This window comes from Strigops habroptila, chromosome 14, assembly GCF_004027225.2.
Source record: "Strigops habroptila isolate Jane chromosome 14, bStrHab1.2.pri, whole genome shotgun sequence".
Lineage (NCBI taxonomy): Eukaryota > Metazoa > Chordata > Aves > Psittaciformes > Psittacidae > Strigops > Strigops habroptila.
In genome coordinates, this window is record NC_044290.2 from 723206 (window position 1) to 741645 (window position 18440).

Consider the following 18440-nt stretch of genomic DNA (forward strand, 5'->3'; position numbering starts at 1 on the left):
ATCCCACTCTTGGGTTGCTTTACCATCGCTCTGGGCTTTTACCCTTTACATCCTCTCTCCTTGGCTTACATGGTGGCTGTGTCTTGTCCCCACAAGGACTTTTGGTGCTGCTGTTCCCACTCTGGACAGTGGCTCAGCCAGGTCAGCATCACATTAGGAGACAAAGTCAATGTGCCTCCGAAGCAGAGCGGTCTGCAGCGGTGCCGTATCTCATGTCCTCTGCTCTCTCCCCAGGGATCTCTTTCCAGAGGCTGGTGAGGACAGAACAGGGGCTGCCCATGAAGAACTACCAGAGCTCCACTGTGTAAGTGTGGCCATTGGCACTGCAGGTGCCACGCTGCAGCATCCCCACGGTCTCCCACTGCTTAAGCAGCAGTGGGGCTGCGGCAAGGGCATCTTGGGAGTGTAGCGGTGGGTGCTGGGGAGAAGAGCAGGGCTGAGCTGTGGGAAGGGACGTGCAGAGGGGGTCCCCAGCTGTGGGTCAGGGTCTGTGGGCTTCCCATGTCGGTCATCCTGTGCGGCTGCAGGCCTGGGTGTGAACAGCACCAGTCTCCGGGGGAAAGGAGAAGGCAGAGTCTCCTCCACAGGAGCTGCTGGTCTCAGCACAAGCTGGAGAACAGCAGGAGATGCTTTGATCTGTGTGTTTGGGAGCCACCACCCCGAAGGGTGTCAGAAGCGAGTCCATTCCAGAGCAATGATTACTGAACTTGCAGTTCTGAGCACAGTCAGACTTTGCACTTTATGTGAGGCTGAACCTTCCTCCTGCCAGGACACCTCATGTGTGAATAGGGAAATGAGCCTGGGCAGCGTGTGCCCTCCCTCGCTGCAGCGCCTGCCCCAGGAACAGTGCCTTGTGCACAGACACCTCCACTCTGCAGGGGGGTCTCCTGCTGTTCTGGCTTCTCCACTCGTGCTGTGCACCCCTGGATCTGTGTCTGTATCCCACCCAGCTGCGCTGGTGCTGCTATGTTGCTTTCCCAGTACAGCTCTGCTGCTCTACATGCTTATACTGGTGCAGCCACCGATGACTTACAGCAGGGTGGCTGTATTTGCATAAAAAGCCCTGAAAACCTGGCACAAAGCTGTACACAAGCTGAACCTGGTGCTTATGGAAAGCTTTTGCCCATTGCCTGAGCATTGCCATTTGCCCTTTTGCCCTCGCTAAAACCAAGCACACCAGAGCACATCCTTAATTCAGAGCCATTTTTGCTCAGTGAGGTGGACTGCTCCCATCTGTCAATGGAAGCGCATACTCTCTAGGCTGCAGGTTTTGGAATCTAAAGCCTGTGGATATTCATGTTGTGGTCCAGAGCAGAAATGCAGCTGAAGGATGTGGCTCTTCTCCTTAAAGCCCAGAAGTGATGCTCTGACCTGCATCTTGCAGGGGGAACATGTTTTGGGGGCCACTGTCATTTTCAGCCCTCCCCTTCATTGTATGTGCTGGCTGTCAGTTAGGACATGGAGCCCTGTGTGGGGTTGACTGAACAATTACTGGGCAGGTGACACTGCACGTGTGGCAGGAGACATGGAGCCAAGGAGCAGGATGGAGGATTCTCGTCCATTTCCTGCTCCCTGGTGCTGCAGCTGGGTCTGGCACCACTGAGTCCCTCTGGCTGTGCCTAACGTAAGAGGACACTGCCACCTAGAGTGGATTGGTCCAAGTTTCATGTGTCCAGGCCTGGCTCATGGCCTAAACCCATCACTTTGTCCCCAGGACGGTACTGCTGCTCAACCCCTCCGAGGTGCAGAGCGAGTTCCTCTCCATCGCTGAGAAGCTGAGCTCCAGCGAGCACCCGCAGCACTCCACGCTCGTCGTGCTGCTCCAGCACCTCTACCAGGCCAACTTTGGCACCCACTGCGACCTGGACAGCCTGCACCACCTCCTGAAGGTAGGCTTGGGGAGCTCGGCCATGCTACAGCACTGCTGGGGCGGTTTCATGCATTTGGCTGCTGGGTTTTCTGACCAAAAAATACTTGGTTGACAAAAGAAAAGAAGTTTTGATAATACTTCTTGTTGGAAGAATACACATCTTCTTCAGGTTAGAGCTGAGGTCTGCGCTTCTGGTTTGTGAAGTGTGTCACTTGCCTTTTACCCTTTTACTCCTTTCCCCATCCCTAAGCGGAGAGGGGAAGTGTCCCAGGTTTGAAATGCAGCAGAAGTGTTTGACCAGAGAAACACTTTGCTTTGGTGGAGGGGGGGAGGCAAAACATTTTCAAGAAAACCCCTTAGAGCTTTTCAAACACTTCTTTTGTTTTTTACCTTTGCAAAAGCTCCAGGGCACATCCCTGGAATGGGGGGATGGACATCCTGGCAGTGTTCAAGGCCAGGTTGCACACAGGGGCTTGGAGCAACGTGCTCTAGTGGAAGGTGTCCCTGCCTGTGGCAGGGGTTGGAACTGGATGAACTTTAAGTTCAAGGGGGTGTCAGAGGTAGTAGAGAGAATTCCCCAGTGGCTGTTAGAATCAGTAACTGCCCAAAGACCTGTGTGTTGCTTCTGTGGAGAGACCCTGTTGATCTCTCACCCCAGCTCTGCTTCCCGCAGTCCAAGACCCTGGAAGAGCTCTCAGAGATCTATGCTACTGCCACGGATGCGCAGGAGGCTGCAGCTGCCAGCAGTGACCCTGTCCTGGCGCGGGAGCGGCTGCAGTCCGTGCTGCGGGACATCGCCGGGGCCGCCTCCTTTCCTGCCATCACGGGTGAGAACCCCCTCCCCAGGCTCCTCTTTTCTCCAGGGTTTGCTGCCAGCTCAGCCCCTGCAGCAATCGGAGCAGTTCTGCACAACTACAGCACAACTACAACAGAAACCCCACCAGCCCAGGTCCTATTTCATAACCAAGCCATGAGCCACAAAGGGTTTGTCATCTTTCTTCATAACAGCAACAACAAAAAATGTGTCCAGCCTTTGTGGGTGAGATGAAAACTTACATGATTAGATCAGAAACCCATGGTAGCAGTGATGTCTGTTGGCTCTTAGAGCTGTGAAATGTCCCCTTGTCCCAGTTGTGTGTGATTTTGTGGGGACAACAGCAGCAGCATCTGTGTTCTGCATGACCTGGGCTGCCCAAAGTGTGTCCGTGGGGTGGGTGTCACCTCCTGCTGGCCAGGAGAGCTGTCAGGAGCAGTACTGGGGGCCCCTGCACACTTACCTGCTCTCCCTTCTCTCTTCCCAGGTGAGGCTCAGCCCCGCAAGCTCCACACCATCCCTATCCCTGCCGCTCGCTGCTACACTTACAGCTGGGATCAGGATAACTTTGGTAAGCAGACCGGGGCCCTCTGTCCTTCCACTCCCTGTCACAGAGGTGGCTGAGCAGCACTTCAGCTTGGCTGGAGCTGCCGCTTGCAGCCATATGCATGGCACAAGCTGTGGCCAGAGCCTGAAAGAGCTGATAACAAGTTGTTGTTGTTGGAGGACGGGGTAACACTGTGGGTGCCAATGTCTCCAGGATGGGAGAGGATGTGGGTGTCAGCTCGGGCACGATCCCAAGCAAAGCCCTCATCTGAGTGGTGGGCACAAGACATTGATGGCTGCAAAATGTGTGTTGCCAGAGACAAATCATGCAGGGCTTAATCTGCTGGGAAAAGTTGTGCCTGGCATTAAGCTGGGAGAGGTTTGTCGCATCTGGGAATTGGGGCTGTTCAGCCTGGAGAAGAGAAGCTGCGTGGGGACCTCAGAGCAGCTTCCAGTGTCTGAAGGGGGCTACAAGGATGCTGGAGAGGGACTCTTCATCAGGGACTGTAGCGATAGGACAAGGGATGATGGGTTCAAACTGAAACAGGGGAAGTTCGGGTTGGCTATAAGGCAGAAGTTCTTCCCTGTGAGGGTGCTGAGGCGCTGGCACAGGGTGCCCAGAGAAGCTGTGGCTGCCCCATCCCTGGCAGTGTTCAAGGCCAGGTTGGACACAGGGGCTTGGAGCAACCTGCTCTAGTGGAAGATGTCCCTGCCCATGGCAGAGGGTTGGAACTGGATGAGCTTCTTTCAAACCCAAACCAGTCTGGGATTCTATGAGTCCGTGGGGATATTGATAAGACGGAGACTTTGTTTGGTAGAAAGCTCCTCTGCAAGGAGTAAACCCAAGTTTGTGCCCCAAGTTTGTGCCTTGGAAATAATTGTTGCTAGAAAAGCCTGAACACACTGAGATGTCAGGGCTTTGTAGGGTTGAGACCCCTCAGACATTACAGCTCTTCCCCTCCTCGCAGCAGGGACAGCCGAGGAGTGGGTGCCTTTGCTGTGCTCTTAGCCTGGCCACAGCAGTTTTGCAGGGGAAGCAGTGGCTTCCCCTTCTGCTGAGCTGGTCTCTCCAGCTTCTCCATTCCTGGAAGACCTTTTCTGTTCCCAGGAAGGTTTAGTGTTCATTGTCTGCCAGCCCCAGCAAGCTGGACCAAAGCTGTGGCTCGGGCTTTGCAGTGAGTCTAGCTTTGCCAGGAGGCCACCTTCAGTGAAGTGATTTGGGGTTTGATTAGCCAAACACCTTGCTTCTCTCTTGCCCTCCAGTTAAACCTGGATTGGATGTGAGCATGTTGTGAAACCTGTGTAGAAAGGAAGAAAAACCCAACTGGTGTTTGCCTTGTGAGAACCCAAACAGAATGTGACCTCAAGGAGAGAAACATGTTTTGGTTTGCATTGCATCTGAGCGCCTTATGGAGATTGAAAAGTGTTCAGTAGGAGTTTTTCAACTCCTTATTTGAAACCAGGCAGGATCAAAGAGAGTGTTGGCCACGCTGTAGTACTGTTGTGGTCTGGGGTCACCACATTTCCAGTGGTTATGCTGGAGCCTGTGCCAGGCACAATCTCCCTCTGGTGGTTGCCTTTCAGATATCCTCAATGATGTCCTCAGCAAAGAGTGCAGCGTTGTTGAGCCCATGGCGTCGGAGAACGAGGAGGAAGATGAAGAGGAGGAGGTGGAAATCGATGGTGGTTCCCCTGAGCGTGACTCACTGCTTTCCCCCACCTGCACCATTTCCAAAGACTCGGTGTACTCGGTGTTTTCGGAGGAGGGATCGAAGCCCTCACGAGTGTCCCTCTTCACCACCTCCAAGGAGTCCATCTCGGAGCTGACTGTGGTCTCCAGAAAGTCCCTCAAGTCATTTGTGTCTAGTTTGAAGGACTGCATGGACAGCGGGTACGCAGAGGACAGTGATGAGAGCTCCCTGGATACAGTGGGGAGGCCGGAGCTGAAGGCACAGAAGACCCACCACAAACAGAGGCACACGCTGACCAACAAGATCTACAAACTGTTCAAGAGCAAAAGCCAGCTGGTCCTGAGGAGGGACCTGAGGGACTGCCCGGACACGGGCTCGCTCGCGCTGCCCCTGCGCCGTGCCGAGAGCCTGTGCACATCCCACGGCAAGCACCGCGTCCCGGCGCGCTCCCGGCGCGCTCACTCGCTGCCGCAGCACGTCCTGAGCTCGCGGCTGCCGGCCCCGCTCGCCTCGTGGCACCTCAGCCTCCACCGACGGCCCTTCCTCAGCTGTGAGGAGGACACCAAGGTGTCCACGCTGCGCGTCGTGGTCTTCGGCTCTGACCGCATCTCAGGGAAAGTGGCCCGAGCCTACAGCAACCTCAGGTGAGGCGGGCGGTGTGGGGGCTCTGGCTGCAGGGACGTGCTGAAGGCTTTGCTCACCCAGCCCTCTTCCACCTTCTCCTAGGCTTAAGGAGAGCACCTGCCCCTTACTGACAAGGTACTTCAAGCTTCAGTTTTTCTACGTCCCTGTGAAGAGGAGCTGCTTGGCTCCATCCACCCTGCTGATGCATCCCTCCCCATCCCTGCGGGACCCACAGCTCCGAGCCTCAGCTCAGATGGTAGGTGTCCTGCTCACCACAGGGCTTGTGGTGACACCGGTGCTCTGCATGGCCCTGAGAGTGGTGTGTGAGGAGGCCATGGGGCAAGCTCAGTGAAGCATTTGTGTCTCTTCCACCAGCCCCAAGTATGGGTTGAGGAGCCAGGGGGTCCCTAGAGTGACCCCAGTGTGTCTGGTTTCAGGACCCCACCTTGGCTGGGATGGAGGGCAGCACCAATGACATCTCCCACTACATTGGCATGTTGGACCCATGGTACGAGCGTAACGTTCTTGGGCTGATGAACCTGCCCATGGACGTCCTGTGTCAGGTACAAGTAAGCCAGCTGATAGGGCTCAGCATCCCCCTTCCCCAAGGTACATGGGAGTTGGGGGAGAGCTTCTGCTTACCCTGGGCCACAGTGATCCTTTACAGGAGGCTGTGCTACATGGGCACAAGGTGGAGACGGTCAGTTCCTGGTGGTCAGGAGGAAGGTTTCTGTCCCCAGTGGGGTGGGATGGGCAGTTCTTGGCACTGGGCTGTGAGTACCATGTACCCATCAGGTGTGTGACTTACTCTCTCACCACAGTCTGCCAAGCCAGAGGCTGAGCCCCAGGAGGACTCCCAGGAGCAGTTGCCCATCCTGGCAGATATGATCCTCTACTACTGCCGCTTTGCCACACGGCCTGTCCTGCTGCAGCTCTACCAGACAGAGGTAAGCAAAGGGGCTCAGCCCCATCTTAAGGGGGAGAGGAGGAGTCTTCTGCCTGTGCCACCAACTCGGAACCTCTCTGTGAAGTGATGGGGATGTGGCACAGCCACCACGTGCTGGTGAGGGTCTCCATGGAGCTTTGGCTGATGCTCATGGCTCAGGGATTGAGAGCATGCAGGTCCTGCCCAGGCAATCATAGAATCATAGAATCATAGAATCGTAAGGGTTGGAAAGGACCTTAAGATCATCTAGTTCCAACCCCCCTGCCATGGGCAGGGACACCTTGCCCTAAACCATGTGGCTCAAGGCTCTGTCCAACCTGGCCTTGAACACCGCCAGGGATGGAGCATCCACAACCTCCCTGGGCAACCCATTCCAGTGCTTCACCACCCTCACTGTAAAGAACTTCTTCCTTATATCTAATCTAAACTTCCTCTGTTTAAGTTTGAACCCATTAATCCTTAATGTGATGAGCAGTTTTCTATCCAAGTACCTTTCCCCATGACACAAAGTGACTCTATTCAGTGCTGACAGGTTATTCACATCACTGGAAGTCCCTCCAGTGCTCTGCTTTCCAAACCAAGCCCCTGCATGAAGTTCCAAGCATTCCTCCAACGAAGCTGTGGCTGCCCCATCCCTGGCAGTGTTCAAGGCCAGGTTGGACACAGGGGCTTGGAGCAACCTGCTCTAGTGGAAGGTGTCCCTGCCCATGGCAGGGGGTTGGAACTGGATGAGCTTTAAGGTCCCTTCAACCCAAACCAGTCTGTTATTCTGTGAAGCCTGTGTTCCATGTGCATGGAGCAGACATGGTGGAAGGTTGAATGCATGGCTGCATCAGCTGCTATGGTGCTATGGTGTGGGACTGGCTGCAGGGGGGCCGTGGGAAGCAGAGTGGCTGCTGATTATGGGGTTTGTGTTGCCCAGAGCGATGCCCAGACCCTGCTGTTAGGCTCATTGTGGGTTTTCTTTCCAGTGGGTTGGGGAGTTTTCTTTAAGTGAAAATTAGGGTTTGGATTGTTTTATTTGCTGGTGATCTGTTAAAACAGTCTTAAGTACATCTAAAGGAAAGTACCATAGAATCCCAGACTGGTTTGTGTTGGAAGGGACCTCAAAGCTCATCCAGCTCCAACCCCCTGCCCCGGGCAGGGACACCTTCCACTAGAGCAGGTTGCTCCAAGCCCCTGTGTCCAACCTGGCCTTGAACACTGCCAGGGATGGGGCAGCCACAGCTTCTCTGGGCACCCTGTGCCAGCGCCTCAGCACCCTCACAGGGAAGAACTTCTGCCTTAGATCTAACCTGAACTTCCCCTGTTTCAGTTTGAACCCATTCCTCGTTGTCCTGTCAGTACAATCCCTGATGAAAAGTCCCTCTCCAGCGTCCTTGGAGGCTCCTTTCAGATACTGGAGGGCTGCTATGAGGTCTCCATGCAGCTTCTCTCCTCCAGGCTTGTCACCCAAGGCAGTTGTTGGAAGCTGTATTTTGAAAACACGAAGGGATTTTCCCAAACATACCTGTTGTCTCCACACCATCACCACATCTTCCCTCTCCTCCCCCTGGCAGCTCACCTTCATCGGAGGAGAGAAGATGACTGAAGTCTTCATTCACTCCCTCGAGCTCGGCCACTCGGCGGCCACACGGGCCATCAAGGCATCAGGTCTGTAGCTGCTTCTGCACCCACAGCCTCAGGGCAGAGCTCTGCGAACTGCTGGAATGGGAGATAAATGGGAAGTGGGGCTGGAGGGAGCCCGCGCCGCAGTGGGTGCCTGAGCCCGGGCTGCGGCGGGTGCCTGAGCTACATTGTGAGCAAAGGCAGCTTTTCACAGGTTTGGAAGTGAAGCACCATAGTTCTTGCATTCCTCTTCAGGCCTGAAGCCATGGAAATGCCTTGTTCTTACTGTTGTTACCTCTAAATCATATTTGCAATAAAGCAGCTTCAACCCCATTTCCTTCCTCTCATCACCACCTGGCCGAATGCAGCTCTTCATCTTTTCTTTTTGCTGCTTTCTGTTTGTACTTTGCCCAGGAGTTCTAAAACCCCTCTTCCCATTTCCTTTGCTTCCTGGGCAAAGCAAGGTTTATGCCTCTGCTTGCAGCCATCCTGCAAGGGAGATCCCTGAGCTTTTACACTAGGCATTTATAACATTATTAGAGAGAAGCAGCAATGGCAGAAGCATCCCGGATACCAAGGACAAGATGCTGCCTCGTGCGGTGCAGCTGCAGAGACATCTCATGGCCACCCAATAATACTGCATTTAAACATGTTGCTTAATTGTGTTAACCAAGTGCTTTTCTGTGATCTCACCTTGTCCTTGTAAACAGAGCTCATAAAATACCCTCCATATGAAGTGTCACCCATGCCACTCCCTAGAACACAGGCTCAGCCCAGGCCTCTTCCCAACAACTCGTGAAACCACCAATCCTTCTGACTGTGATTTCTTTCTTAACGTGGGTTCTCTGGCAACGCTGAACATCTGCTAAAAATTATCCAGGGAAAAAAAGAGTGAGTAAGTGTCGGGCACAGGATTTCAAGGCTAATTTAATGTGGGCAGAAGTATGCCTGGAAAAACAGGAGCCGGGTTAGCAATGAGGCCTTTTATTGCTTTGTGTTTTCCCTGGAGCACTGACCCCTCTGCACTGGCCTCACCAGCGCTGCTTTCAGTTTTACAGAGCTGCTTGTTGTGCTTTGTGTTGAAATCTCTGCACTGGATTAATTGCTTTCTGGCACCTTTTAAGCCACCTTTTCCTTCTGTCCTTTTGCTCCACAGCTGTGTTTAGCAAACCATTCTTTTTTGCCCCCTTTTTGTAGGTACTGAGTGTGCTGCTGTATCAGTAGCCAGTGGAAGAATGGGGATAAAAGGCCACCATGTGACATTTGCTCCTTGTTTTTTTCAGGACCAGGCAGCAAAAGGCTGGGTATAGATGGAGATAGAGAAGCAATCCCACTAACACTACAGATCGCCTACAGCAAGGTGAGTGCTCGGGAACGGGACTTACACAAAGACAAATGGGGTGGAAAACCACATCAGTGCTGGGCAAACCTGCCTCAATGGGGGCTGAGAGAGGCAAAAGCTGCCAGTCCACTGGAAGAGCCCAAATCCAAGCCCACGTGAACCAAACTCCAGCTCACTGTCTACTTATGGGCTAATGGGGGTCACTTTCTGCTCCTGTTCAGTCCAGTGAAATAGAGAATGTGCAGCCAGTTTCCACAGTCTGCACATGTGTGCTCAGTGCCGCTTTATGCTGGTGGGTTTTGCTTCCAGAGAGCAATCTTCTGCTGGTCACAGCAGTTCCTCCTCTTTGGTTCCTCTGCAGTTATTTAGTGTTAAGCCTGGGCAACTTTTTGTAAATCCAAGGTCAAATGAATTTTAATGTGAACTTTGTCTGTGCAGTTCCAGGTAAATCCAGACCTGAGCCAGCTCAGACAGATGGTTTGGGGTTGGAGGGAGGGTAACAGCAGGCTGGAGCATGGCATCTGCAACAGGAAGACTGGCTGGAAAGCTGCTCAGTGGAAAAGGACCTGGGAGTGGTGGTCAATGGCTGAACATGAGCAGCTTGTGCCCAGGCAGCCAAGAAGCCCCCAGCATCCTGGCCTGTATCAGCACCAGTGTGGCAGCAGGGCCAGGGCAGTGACTGTCCCCCTGCACTGGGCACTGGTGAGGCTGCACCTCGAATCCTGTGTCAGTTCTGGGCCCCTCACTGCAAGAGAGACATTGAGGTGCTGGAGCGGGGCCAGAGAAGGGCACCGGAGCTGGTGCAGGGCCTGGAGCACAAGTGCGATGAGGAACGGCTGAGGGACCTGGGGGGTTTAGTCTGGAGAAGAGAAGGCTCAGGGGGGACCTTCTCGCTCTCTGCAACTGCCTGACAGGAGGATGGAGCCAGGAGGGGGCTGGTCTCTGCTGCCAAGGAACAAGGGATGGGACAAGAGGAAACGGCCTCAAGCTGCACCAGGGCAGGTTTTAGTGGAGATGGGGAACCATTCCTTCCCCAAAGGGTGCTCAGGCATTGGAACCGGCTGCCCAGGGCAGTGCTGGAGTCACCATCCCTGGGGCTATTTAAGAGTGTTGATGTGTTGCTTAGGGATGTGGTTTAGTATCGGACTTGGCAGTGTTAGGCTTAGGGTTTGGACTCAATGATCTTAAAGGTGTTTTGCAACCTTAAGTGATTCTATGATACTATCTCATGGGTTTCGGTTGTTCCTTGCAGACAGCCGTCAGTGGAAGAAGTCACTGGAACGATGTTGAGAAGGTCTGCACGTCTGTCAACCTCAGCAAAGCCTGCAAGAAGTATGAAGAGCTAGGTGGGTAGAGGTGGTCTGTGCAGCTTTGCACGGGGAACAATGGGAAGGACTGGTGAAACGAGAGGACAGCGTGGATCTTCCAGCCGGAGCAAGTGAGGGATGTGTGAATGCAGGAGATACATGGGAGGTGCCTGGTGTTCCCTGGGGAATACTGCAGTCCTTGGCTGTCCTTAGCACCACATCAGGGGTGAAGGGCATTTGGTGTCCCACTGTCCTAAAGCTCCCAGCCAGGGAAATGGGATGGCCATTCGGGATGGGGCTGAGATGGTTCAAAGAGCAGGAAAGCGGTGCTTTCCAGAACAGCACTTGTTTAGTAAGGAGAAGGAGGGACAGGGAAAACTGTGATTCAGTGAAGCAGGACCACGGGTGGTTGTCCTGCTGTCCACAGCAGCCGTGCTTTGCAGCCAGCTTTCAGCTGGTTCTCCAGCCTGGTTTCCTTCCTGCAGCTCGGAGCTGCCTGGCACATGCCTTTGCTTCAGCTTTGATGTTAAACCAGGTTTCTGATGGGTGCTAATGAGGCTTTGAGCCTTTTAAAAGCAGCAGACTTTTAGTCTCCGCGTGTATTTAGAAGCAATACCTGTTCAGTCTTGTGGAAGAACTGCTGTTCTGGCAGTCAGGCACCCAGTTCTGAGTAAACCGAGGTGGTTTTAGTTCTTCTTCCCTTGTGTTCCTTGTGCCTGGCAGGTGTGTGGGTTGTGAGTGGACTAGCTGGGGGCAAACAAGTGATCTACCAAATAGGAGACATCTCCTACATGCCCCACGGAGCTCAGCCGAAACCTCTGTCCCTCCTGTTGCTGCCCCAGCCATGAAGCCATGCAGACAACCCTGGGGGAAGCCCAGCAGGAATTGATTTCTTATCGCCTCTAGACTTTGAGTTGGACGTTTCTGCACTAGTTCAGGAGCGTCGCTTGTGCTGCCTGCGCTTGGGTTGGCTTCAGGGGGTGTCAGAAGCTCCACGCTGGGAGAAACTTGTAAAAGAATCTCCTTCTTTCCAAGAGAAATCCGGCCCTCTCGATTCTGTCCGTTGGTTTTTGCATTCCGAGTTTGACCACAGGATGTCACTGTAATTCCAGACACGAAAGAGCATCTCTGGTGCTCTGCAGGAATTTCCTTGGGATGATGAGTCAATGGTTTTTTGGGGGGTTTTGGTGTTGGTTTTTTTTTTTCCTGTTTAGGTCCTAAGATGGTTAGATAGATAGTTACATAAATGTCCTTTCTGCTATGTTTGGAAAGCAGTTGGGAATTACAGAAGACGTTTACCTGTGTGTCTCTGCTTGCTTTCCGTGTGGGTCAGCATGAGGGAAGGAGAGCTAGAGCTGTACTGCACTTCCCCCAGCAGTGGGGTCCTGCTGGGGCCACTGGCTCTGGGTTGCTTTGAGCAGTGGAGGGAGCACTTGGGTTCCCAAGTAGCCCTGAAGCCTCAAGTGATGACAGTTTTCTTCTGTTATAGGCTCAAAGACAGAGTGTCTCAACTTAACCATGACAGAGGTGGTCAAAAGGCAAAACTCCAAATCCAAGAAGAGTTTCAATCAGGTAACTCGAGTCATGGTGCTTTCACATTTGGTAACAGGAGGTCACCCTGACTCGGCTGGAGAGAAGCTGGGTGGGAGAGAGGAGCTCTTTGGGGCTTCCATTTACTGTTGGCCACCAGGCCTGCGTCAGGGGTTCCCAGCTCCCCTTCCCTGCACAGGGAGATGCATTGATCCTGGCAGCTCCTCACTCAGGCTTTTTCTATCAGCAGATCAGTGTGTCCCAGATAAAAGTAGACAAAGTCCAGATCATTGGTGTCCAGTCCTCCTTTGCTGTGTGCCTGGACCAGGATGAGCAGAAGATCCTGCAGAGTGTAACCAGGTAGGAACTGCCCACTGCAATCAGAGCTCCTGGGGTGGTGCATCCTGTGTGTAAGGATTCGCCCATGAAGCATGGGTGACCACAGAATCATAGAATGGTTAGAATTGGAAGGGACCTTAAAGATCATCTAGTGATCATCTAGGGGCGGGTCCTGAGCACCATGGTGGACCTGTGCCAGATGCCCAAGCTGGGTGATGCAGCTCCAAGCTCTGGTGTGCAGGTGAGCTCAGGTTGGATGAATGGTCCTGCTCAGATCTCAGTTTACCTTCATGACTGACACAGTCTAAAAGGTGGTTCCCAGTCAACTGCTCAACTCTGTACAGACATCTCTTTCAGAACAGCAGTCATAAGACGAGGGAAGTTATGCTACTGAGGTGTTTGAAGAGCACTGGGCATATGAGCAAAGCCTTCAAGTTCTAAACCTCATTTGGGTTCTTTACCACCTTTGGCATACCCATTACAGAAGGAACCCATGATCTTCATGGGAGAGACTGGGGCAAGAATTGTTCATTTGGCCATTCATCCATCAGTCATGTCCCCAGGGCACCAAGCTGGAATTTGCTGGAATTTGAAAACTCACTGTAAAGAATGTACTTCCATGAACCCAAAGAGATCAACCCACTTGAATGGAAAGAGATTTGGGATCTTATTTCTTAAATAATCATAAAGAGAAGTGTATTACTGCCACTCAGGGGGCTCGTGGGAGAGCTCAATGCATGCCGTGGAAAAGGAGCTACATCCCCGTGCCCAGAGCTTGGGGGATGCAAAAGTTCTTGCTTTCTCTTTATGGGTGCTTCTGCCCTAGGTCCCAATCTGACCTGAACTCTCAGCACTCCAGCTCCAGTCCTGTTAGAGGCTGCACTGGTTCCTGTTTGCAGATATTTCTGCTGCGCCTGAGACCAGTGATTGTCAGCCACACACCTCACTTGTATCCTGTTTTCTTTTGTTCCCTGCAGGTGTGAGATCTCGGTGTGCTACAAACGCAGGGACAGTGATCTCTTGGCACTGAGAAGATCCCCTTTGCCCCACCAGGACCCCTCTGAGTTTCATTCTCTCCTGTGTTTACCCATTGCCACCTTCAGTGGAGCACTGCCATAGAAGAACCCTGCATTGTGTCAAACCAGACTCCCATCCAACACCAATATCGGCTCAGGAGAAGGAAGCTGACTTTCCTCCTTTGGGCTGGAGACCCAGCGTCCTTGTTCAAGACATCCTGCAGCCAAAGCATTAGCGTGGTGCCTGAGCTGCTCCTGCTCTGGGCTCAGCCTGTCCTTGGGAAATGGGAACATTGGTAGTATGCTCTGGTATCTCTCAGGGTTCCTCAGTAATGGGAGGAAAGTGGTTTCCTTGAGATCCCCACCTGGTTCAGCAGATAGCAACAGCTGGATTGAGAGGGCAAGGCAAGGACAGGGGTGTTTTCCTACCAGCACATGGTGCTGTGGCTGTACCTGACAGTGGCTGCCAGGCCAGTGTGAGCTGGGGGAGCCCATGATGGGGCATTTTGGAAAACTAATGTCCTTGGTTGGGTGGTGGTAGGTGGCCTTCGAGGCATGTGGAGCTGCAGGTCACCCAACCAGTGTCCTGATGGCGTTTCATCTGCATCAGGTTGAGGGAGCTCAGGACAGTCCTTTGAGGATGGGGACAGGCTTTCCCAAGGGTTCCTTTAAATTATGAAGGCTGGATGTCTCACAGAGGAACAATGCAGAGCAGAGCAACCCAGCTGAGGCCCAGAAAGGCCCCAGCATGGGTTGTAGACTGCTGTTTGTGTTCCAGTGAATGGAGTGCAATAGGCTATACTGGGGTGTGGACACCTTGTCATTTATACATGTACTTACTGTAAATCCAGGCCCTGCAGGAGATGAACTTCCAATCTCTGCAGAATTTCAGAGCTTACCCATGAGATGTACTCCCTGTTCAGCCCATGTCCTTGCATCGTGCTCTGCAGCACTGGATGCTAAAGACATCCCAGAAGCTGAATCCTCAATAGTTGCTTGAAATATGGCAGGAACCACGCTCACACTCATAGGAGGGAGGAAAGTACCAGGGAAACCACTAGGATTGCCTTAATCTCACCTGAAGAGGCAGTTTCGCTAGAGAAGGACCCAGCACCAAACCCAATAGTGACACTTGCAAGCGATGGTAGGATTTGAGATCCCCTCCTTCCCCTGCAAAGAGGCTTTCCAGCCCTTTCCTTCTTTCTGCAAAGCTGTAGGTACAGAAAGGTGCAATAACTGGGGGTATTTAGAGGTATTCTGACCCAATGAGCAAAGAAATGAGACTGGAAAAGTCTTGCCTGGTTTCTTAGCCCTCAAGCTGTTTCTCAGTTGTTTTTGGTGATTGCACTAATGAGAATAGGCAGGAGAGCATGCTGCCTGCTGTGGGCTAAAAGGATCATAATGCTGAGGACATGTGCTCCATGCAAGTGTCTGGAATGGATCCCCAGTACTGCTGTGGGGCTGCAGAGCTCAGCCATGGTGAGCCCACTGCCTCTGGGGACAGGTTCGTCTGGGTGCAGAAGCGAACATCTTGGTTTAAGAAGGTGCTAGATGGCTTTCTGGTGTCCTCAGCAGCTCTGGATGCAGCTTCTGCCAGTGGCCAGAGATGAGCAAAAATGAGACATGAACATGCTCCCGAGGCCTCTGTGCTTCATCCTTCTACTTGAATAAACCATCCCAAGGATGGTGTTGCATTGTGGACTCCAAGAAAAGACCCTTCTGCAGAATGAAGCATCACTTGAACATAAGCAGATGCTCTTGCTGCACTATGATGCAGAGCCAGCTTGGACTCCTGGCAGGGACCCACCTTCCTCAGCCACACACCGACTCCAGGAGCACCCATCTTTTCCTGTGTGCATGGAGCAGTGTCCGTCCCTTGCTCACAGCACAGGCTTGGCAGGGACACCAAGACACTGCCAGGTTGTGGTGGGCTGTCTCTTCTCTCACAGGCTGCCTATGGGGCAGTGTGGGAGCACGCACTGAGGTCGCTGCTGTGCACTTCTATACATCAAGGTTTTAAGTCCAATAAGCTCAAGGGATCAGAAACAGATTTTAATAGCTCTTTCCATGCTCTTGGAAGAAGTTTTCTCACTGACTTTTCATTTCCTGAACGGGTTCCTGTGCATCTTCTCAACCGGGGCTGAGATTTGACAGCTGGGGTTTTATTGTTTAATACTTTAAAATAGCACCTTATCCTGTCAAAACCTTGCTATTTGTGATCTCGAGATCCGTGGCTAAATATATTGGTGCCGCTGTTAATGATGTGAACCTCTTGGGTTTCAGCTCGCCCCACAGAAATGCCAGAGGAGAGAATTTCCATCTCAGAGACAAAAACAAACACAAACTCTAGGGACTTATAATCCCGGTTCAAGCTTTGACCTCTGATGCATTCTGGAAATGAAAGAAGTTTGAGGTTGTTTCAGGTCATCTTTGTACACACATGCAGTCTCACCAAATCTCTGTGATGTCTGTGCTGAGCTGTAAAATACTGTTCAAAGAACTTTTAAAGTAATTGTAAAATATTAAATGTTGATTTATTTCGGGTACAAGGACAGTGTTTGAGTCCAGTGATTCCCAAGCAGGTGGGAGGCACGTGAGAAGAGCACCCCGGTCCTTTGCAGAGTAGCTGATCGGAGAGCAGGAAAAGACTCATAAAGTCATTATGTTCATGAACTTGGTCCCAGAGGGCATGACATTGAGACCTGCAGAGGTTAATTGAGCTGCTTCTGTGAGTAAAAAGCAGGTTTTGATGTTGTACATCTGCAACTGGTTTCATGCTACATGAAGGGGAAAAGAAATGAGCAAAGCTTGCGTGTGCGAGGTGAGAGCTGTGCAGACCCTTCCCTTCTAGGGGGCTCCTCGACCTTTGCTGTGTTGCTTTGCAGAAAGCTGGGTGCCCGCAGCTCCTGGGGGCATGGGCAAGGTCCAGCCCTGGGTGGCAGCGCCCTGCAGTGGAGGGTGACTGATTTTGTCTGGCAGCCAGGACCGGGATGTTTCTGACTTGGAAATCTCTTGTGCGTTTTGGGGTGAAGACTTTGCAGATGGAGCTGTTGCTGCTGAAAGTGCCCTGAAATATGAATGACAACTGCAAATGTTTAACTGGCTCAAGTGACGCTTTCTCTTCCTGTGGGGTGTTCCAGGAAAGAGGCTTAGCTGGGAGGTGTGAGGGCCAGTGTGTCAGTATCGAATAAACAATGTGGGAAAAGTCATTTCAGCTCAGATGAGCCAAAACCCAGATGAGAATAACTTGTGTTCATCAGCACTTTGTTTTGTATTAGCTGTCAATATTTTTTTCACTCTGATTAGAGTATAACAAAAGGTGGGTTTTAAATACAAAGAAAAGGGACTTTTGAAAAGACAAATAAGGGAAGTACTTTATTTTCCAAGATGGGATGATAACCTGCTTTTGTTTGTTCTCAACAACTACAAAAACCCCCAAACCTGAAACCACAAAACCCCTTTCCCTGTTCTTTTGGAAAGAGGAACACATGCGCTGAAATCCAAAGCAGAAATTAAGTACTTTGCTCTTCAAACATGCACGATGAAAAGTTGAGGATCAGGGCTCAAGTCTGACCCTTGAAGTGCTGCATCGCTGAGTGTCCTGTTCTTGTAAGTACAACAGGTTTAGCAAAGAGCTGCTGACAAGGTAAGTGAGGCTGAGTTAAGGCTGGACTATTGCACAAAACTAGTTTTGCCTCTTGCAGATGCTATCAAAGCAACTCAGTGGAGCTTTTTGCAACTCTTGCAGCATCAGAGCTGAGCTGGTGTTTGGCCTGGCTGTTGTGAGGCATGGGAAGGCTGTGGGTGAGGTGTGTTTGGTGTTTCAGGCTGGGAACATCAGCTTACACTGGCTCCCCAGGTGTGATGGGTTTTACCAAAAACAAGTGCCCTGGTCCAGTGTGCTTTGGTCTGTGTTAATATATAAAGGTGCAGAAGCTGTTTCAGGTGTCCCTTCCTCTGTCAGGGGCTGTCATCCCACAGACACCTCAACCAAGGCTGCTGGACTCTGCACAGCTGGAGCTGGACGTGCTCCACTGCTGGTGAGGTGGGACATGGAGATGTGGTGTGGGAACAACACACTGTGAGGTGATGTCTCAGCACCCATCGTCGGTGGTGGCACTGCATCCCCTGCTCTTCTCCTGTGGCACTTTGTGCATAGGTGCTCCTCATCTTTACTGGTGTGACCCCCACAGCTTTTCCCTGCCAGCTTCATGAGGAGCAGTCTTGGTGTGGATGTTGTCAGGTACCAGCGTGCCGCAGTAGTTGGTTGAGAGCCACGTCTGGGCTCTGTGGCTCAGTGCTGGCAGAAGGCAAAGAGCTTCATGCGTGCAGACACCACCAGTCGGGCTGCTCAGGGCCCAGGCAATGTCTGAATAGCTTCAGGGATGGAGATGTTTTAGTGCATGGGGTAAAGAACAACCAGAGCCAGCGCTCATCCAGAGCACACGTCCTTGAGTGGCCATTTCTGATCTGCTGGCTAATTAGAAATACAGAATGAATTAGCATCAATAGGAATGAGATTGCCTGTACAGGATTAAGATTATGGGGTTAAGATTCTCCCCCGGAAGTTGGAAAGCACAGATGTCCTCCTCTTCCGGCAGGTGAGGCTCTCGAACCCACCTTCGACGGTCTATGTAGGACATCATCAGGTTGTCTGAATGGAGGCATTGCTGTGGGACATGACAAATGCTCCCAATCAATGATAGCTCTATCTTGAAGCATGTTGGGTGATGGGAGAAAACCCACATTCACTCCTCAATGTGGTATTTGTTTAGCCTTTTTCTTTAGCTTTACTGTCATGTTGGGG

The 18440-nt window shown here is 52.1% G+C and overlaps 1 protein-coding gene across 5 annotated transcripts in view; it reads left to right on the plus strand.

Moving 5' to 3' along the window:
* Nucleotides 1–16182, plus strand: part of PIK3R5 (phosphoinositide-3-kinase regulatory subunit 5) — a 61109-nt gene extending 44927 nt beyond the window's left edge. The window contains exons 1-15 of one of the 5 annotated variants that reach the window (XM_030505907.1): nt 85–141; nt 235–304; nt 1715–1889; nt 2529–2697; nt 3172–3255; nt 4815–5565; nt 5648–5801; nt 5983–6108; nt 6367–6492; nt 8051–8144; nt 9383–9459; nt 10694–10787; nt 12238–12320; nt 12526–12638; nt 13595–16182. In XM_030505907.1, coding sequence (XP_030361767.1) covers nt 279–304; nt 1715–1889; nt 2529–2697; nt 3172–3255; nt 4815–5565; nt 5648–5801; nt 5983–6108; nt 6367–6492; nt 8051–8144; nt 9383–9459; nt 10694–10787; nt 12238–12320; nt 12526–12638; nt 13595–13736 — 2214 coding nt within the window. In that variant the 5' untranslated portion in view covers nt 85–141; nt 235–278 and the 3' untranslated portion in view covers nt 13737–16182. Of the gene's footprint in view, nt 1–84; nt 142–234; nt 305–1714; nt 1890–2528; nt 2698–3171; nt 3256–4814; nt 5566–5647; nt 5802–5982; nt 6109–6366; nt 6493–8050; nt 8145–9382; nt 9460–10693; nt 10788–12237; nt 12321–12525; nt 12639–13594 lie in introns of those variants that run through there. The other 4 variants (XM_030505906.1, XM_030505903.1, XM_030505904.1 and 1 more) reach the window with 4 other exon arrangements.
* Nucleotides 16183–18440: the final 2258 nt, after the last annotated feature.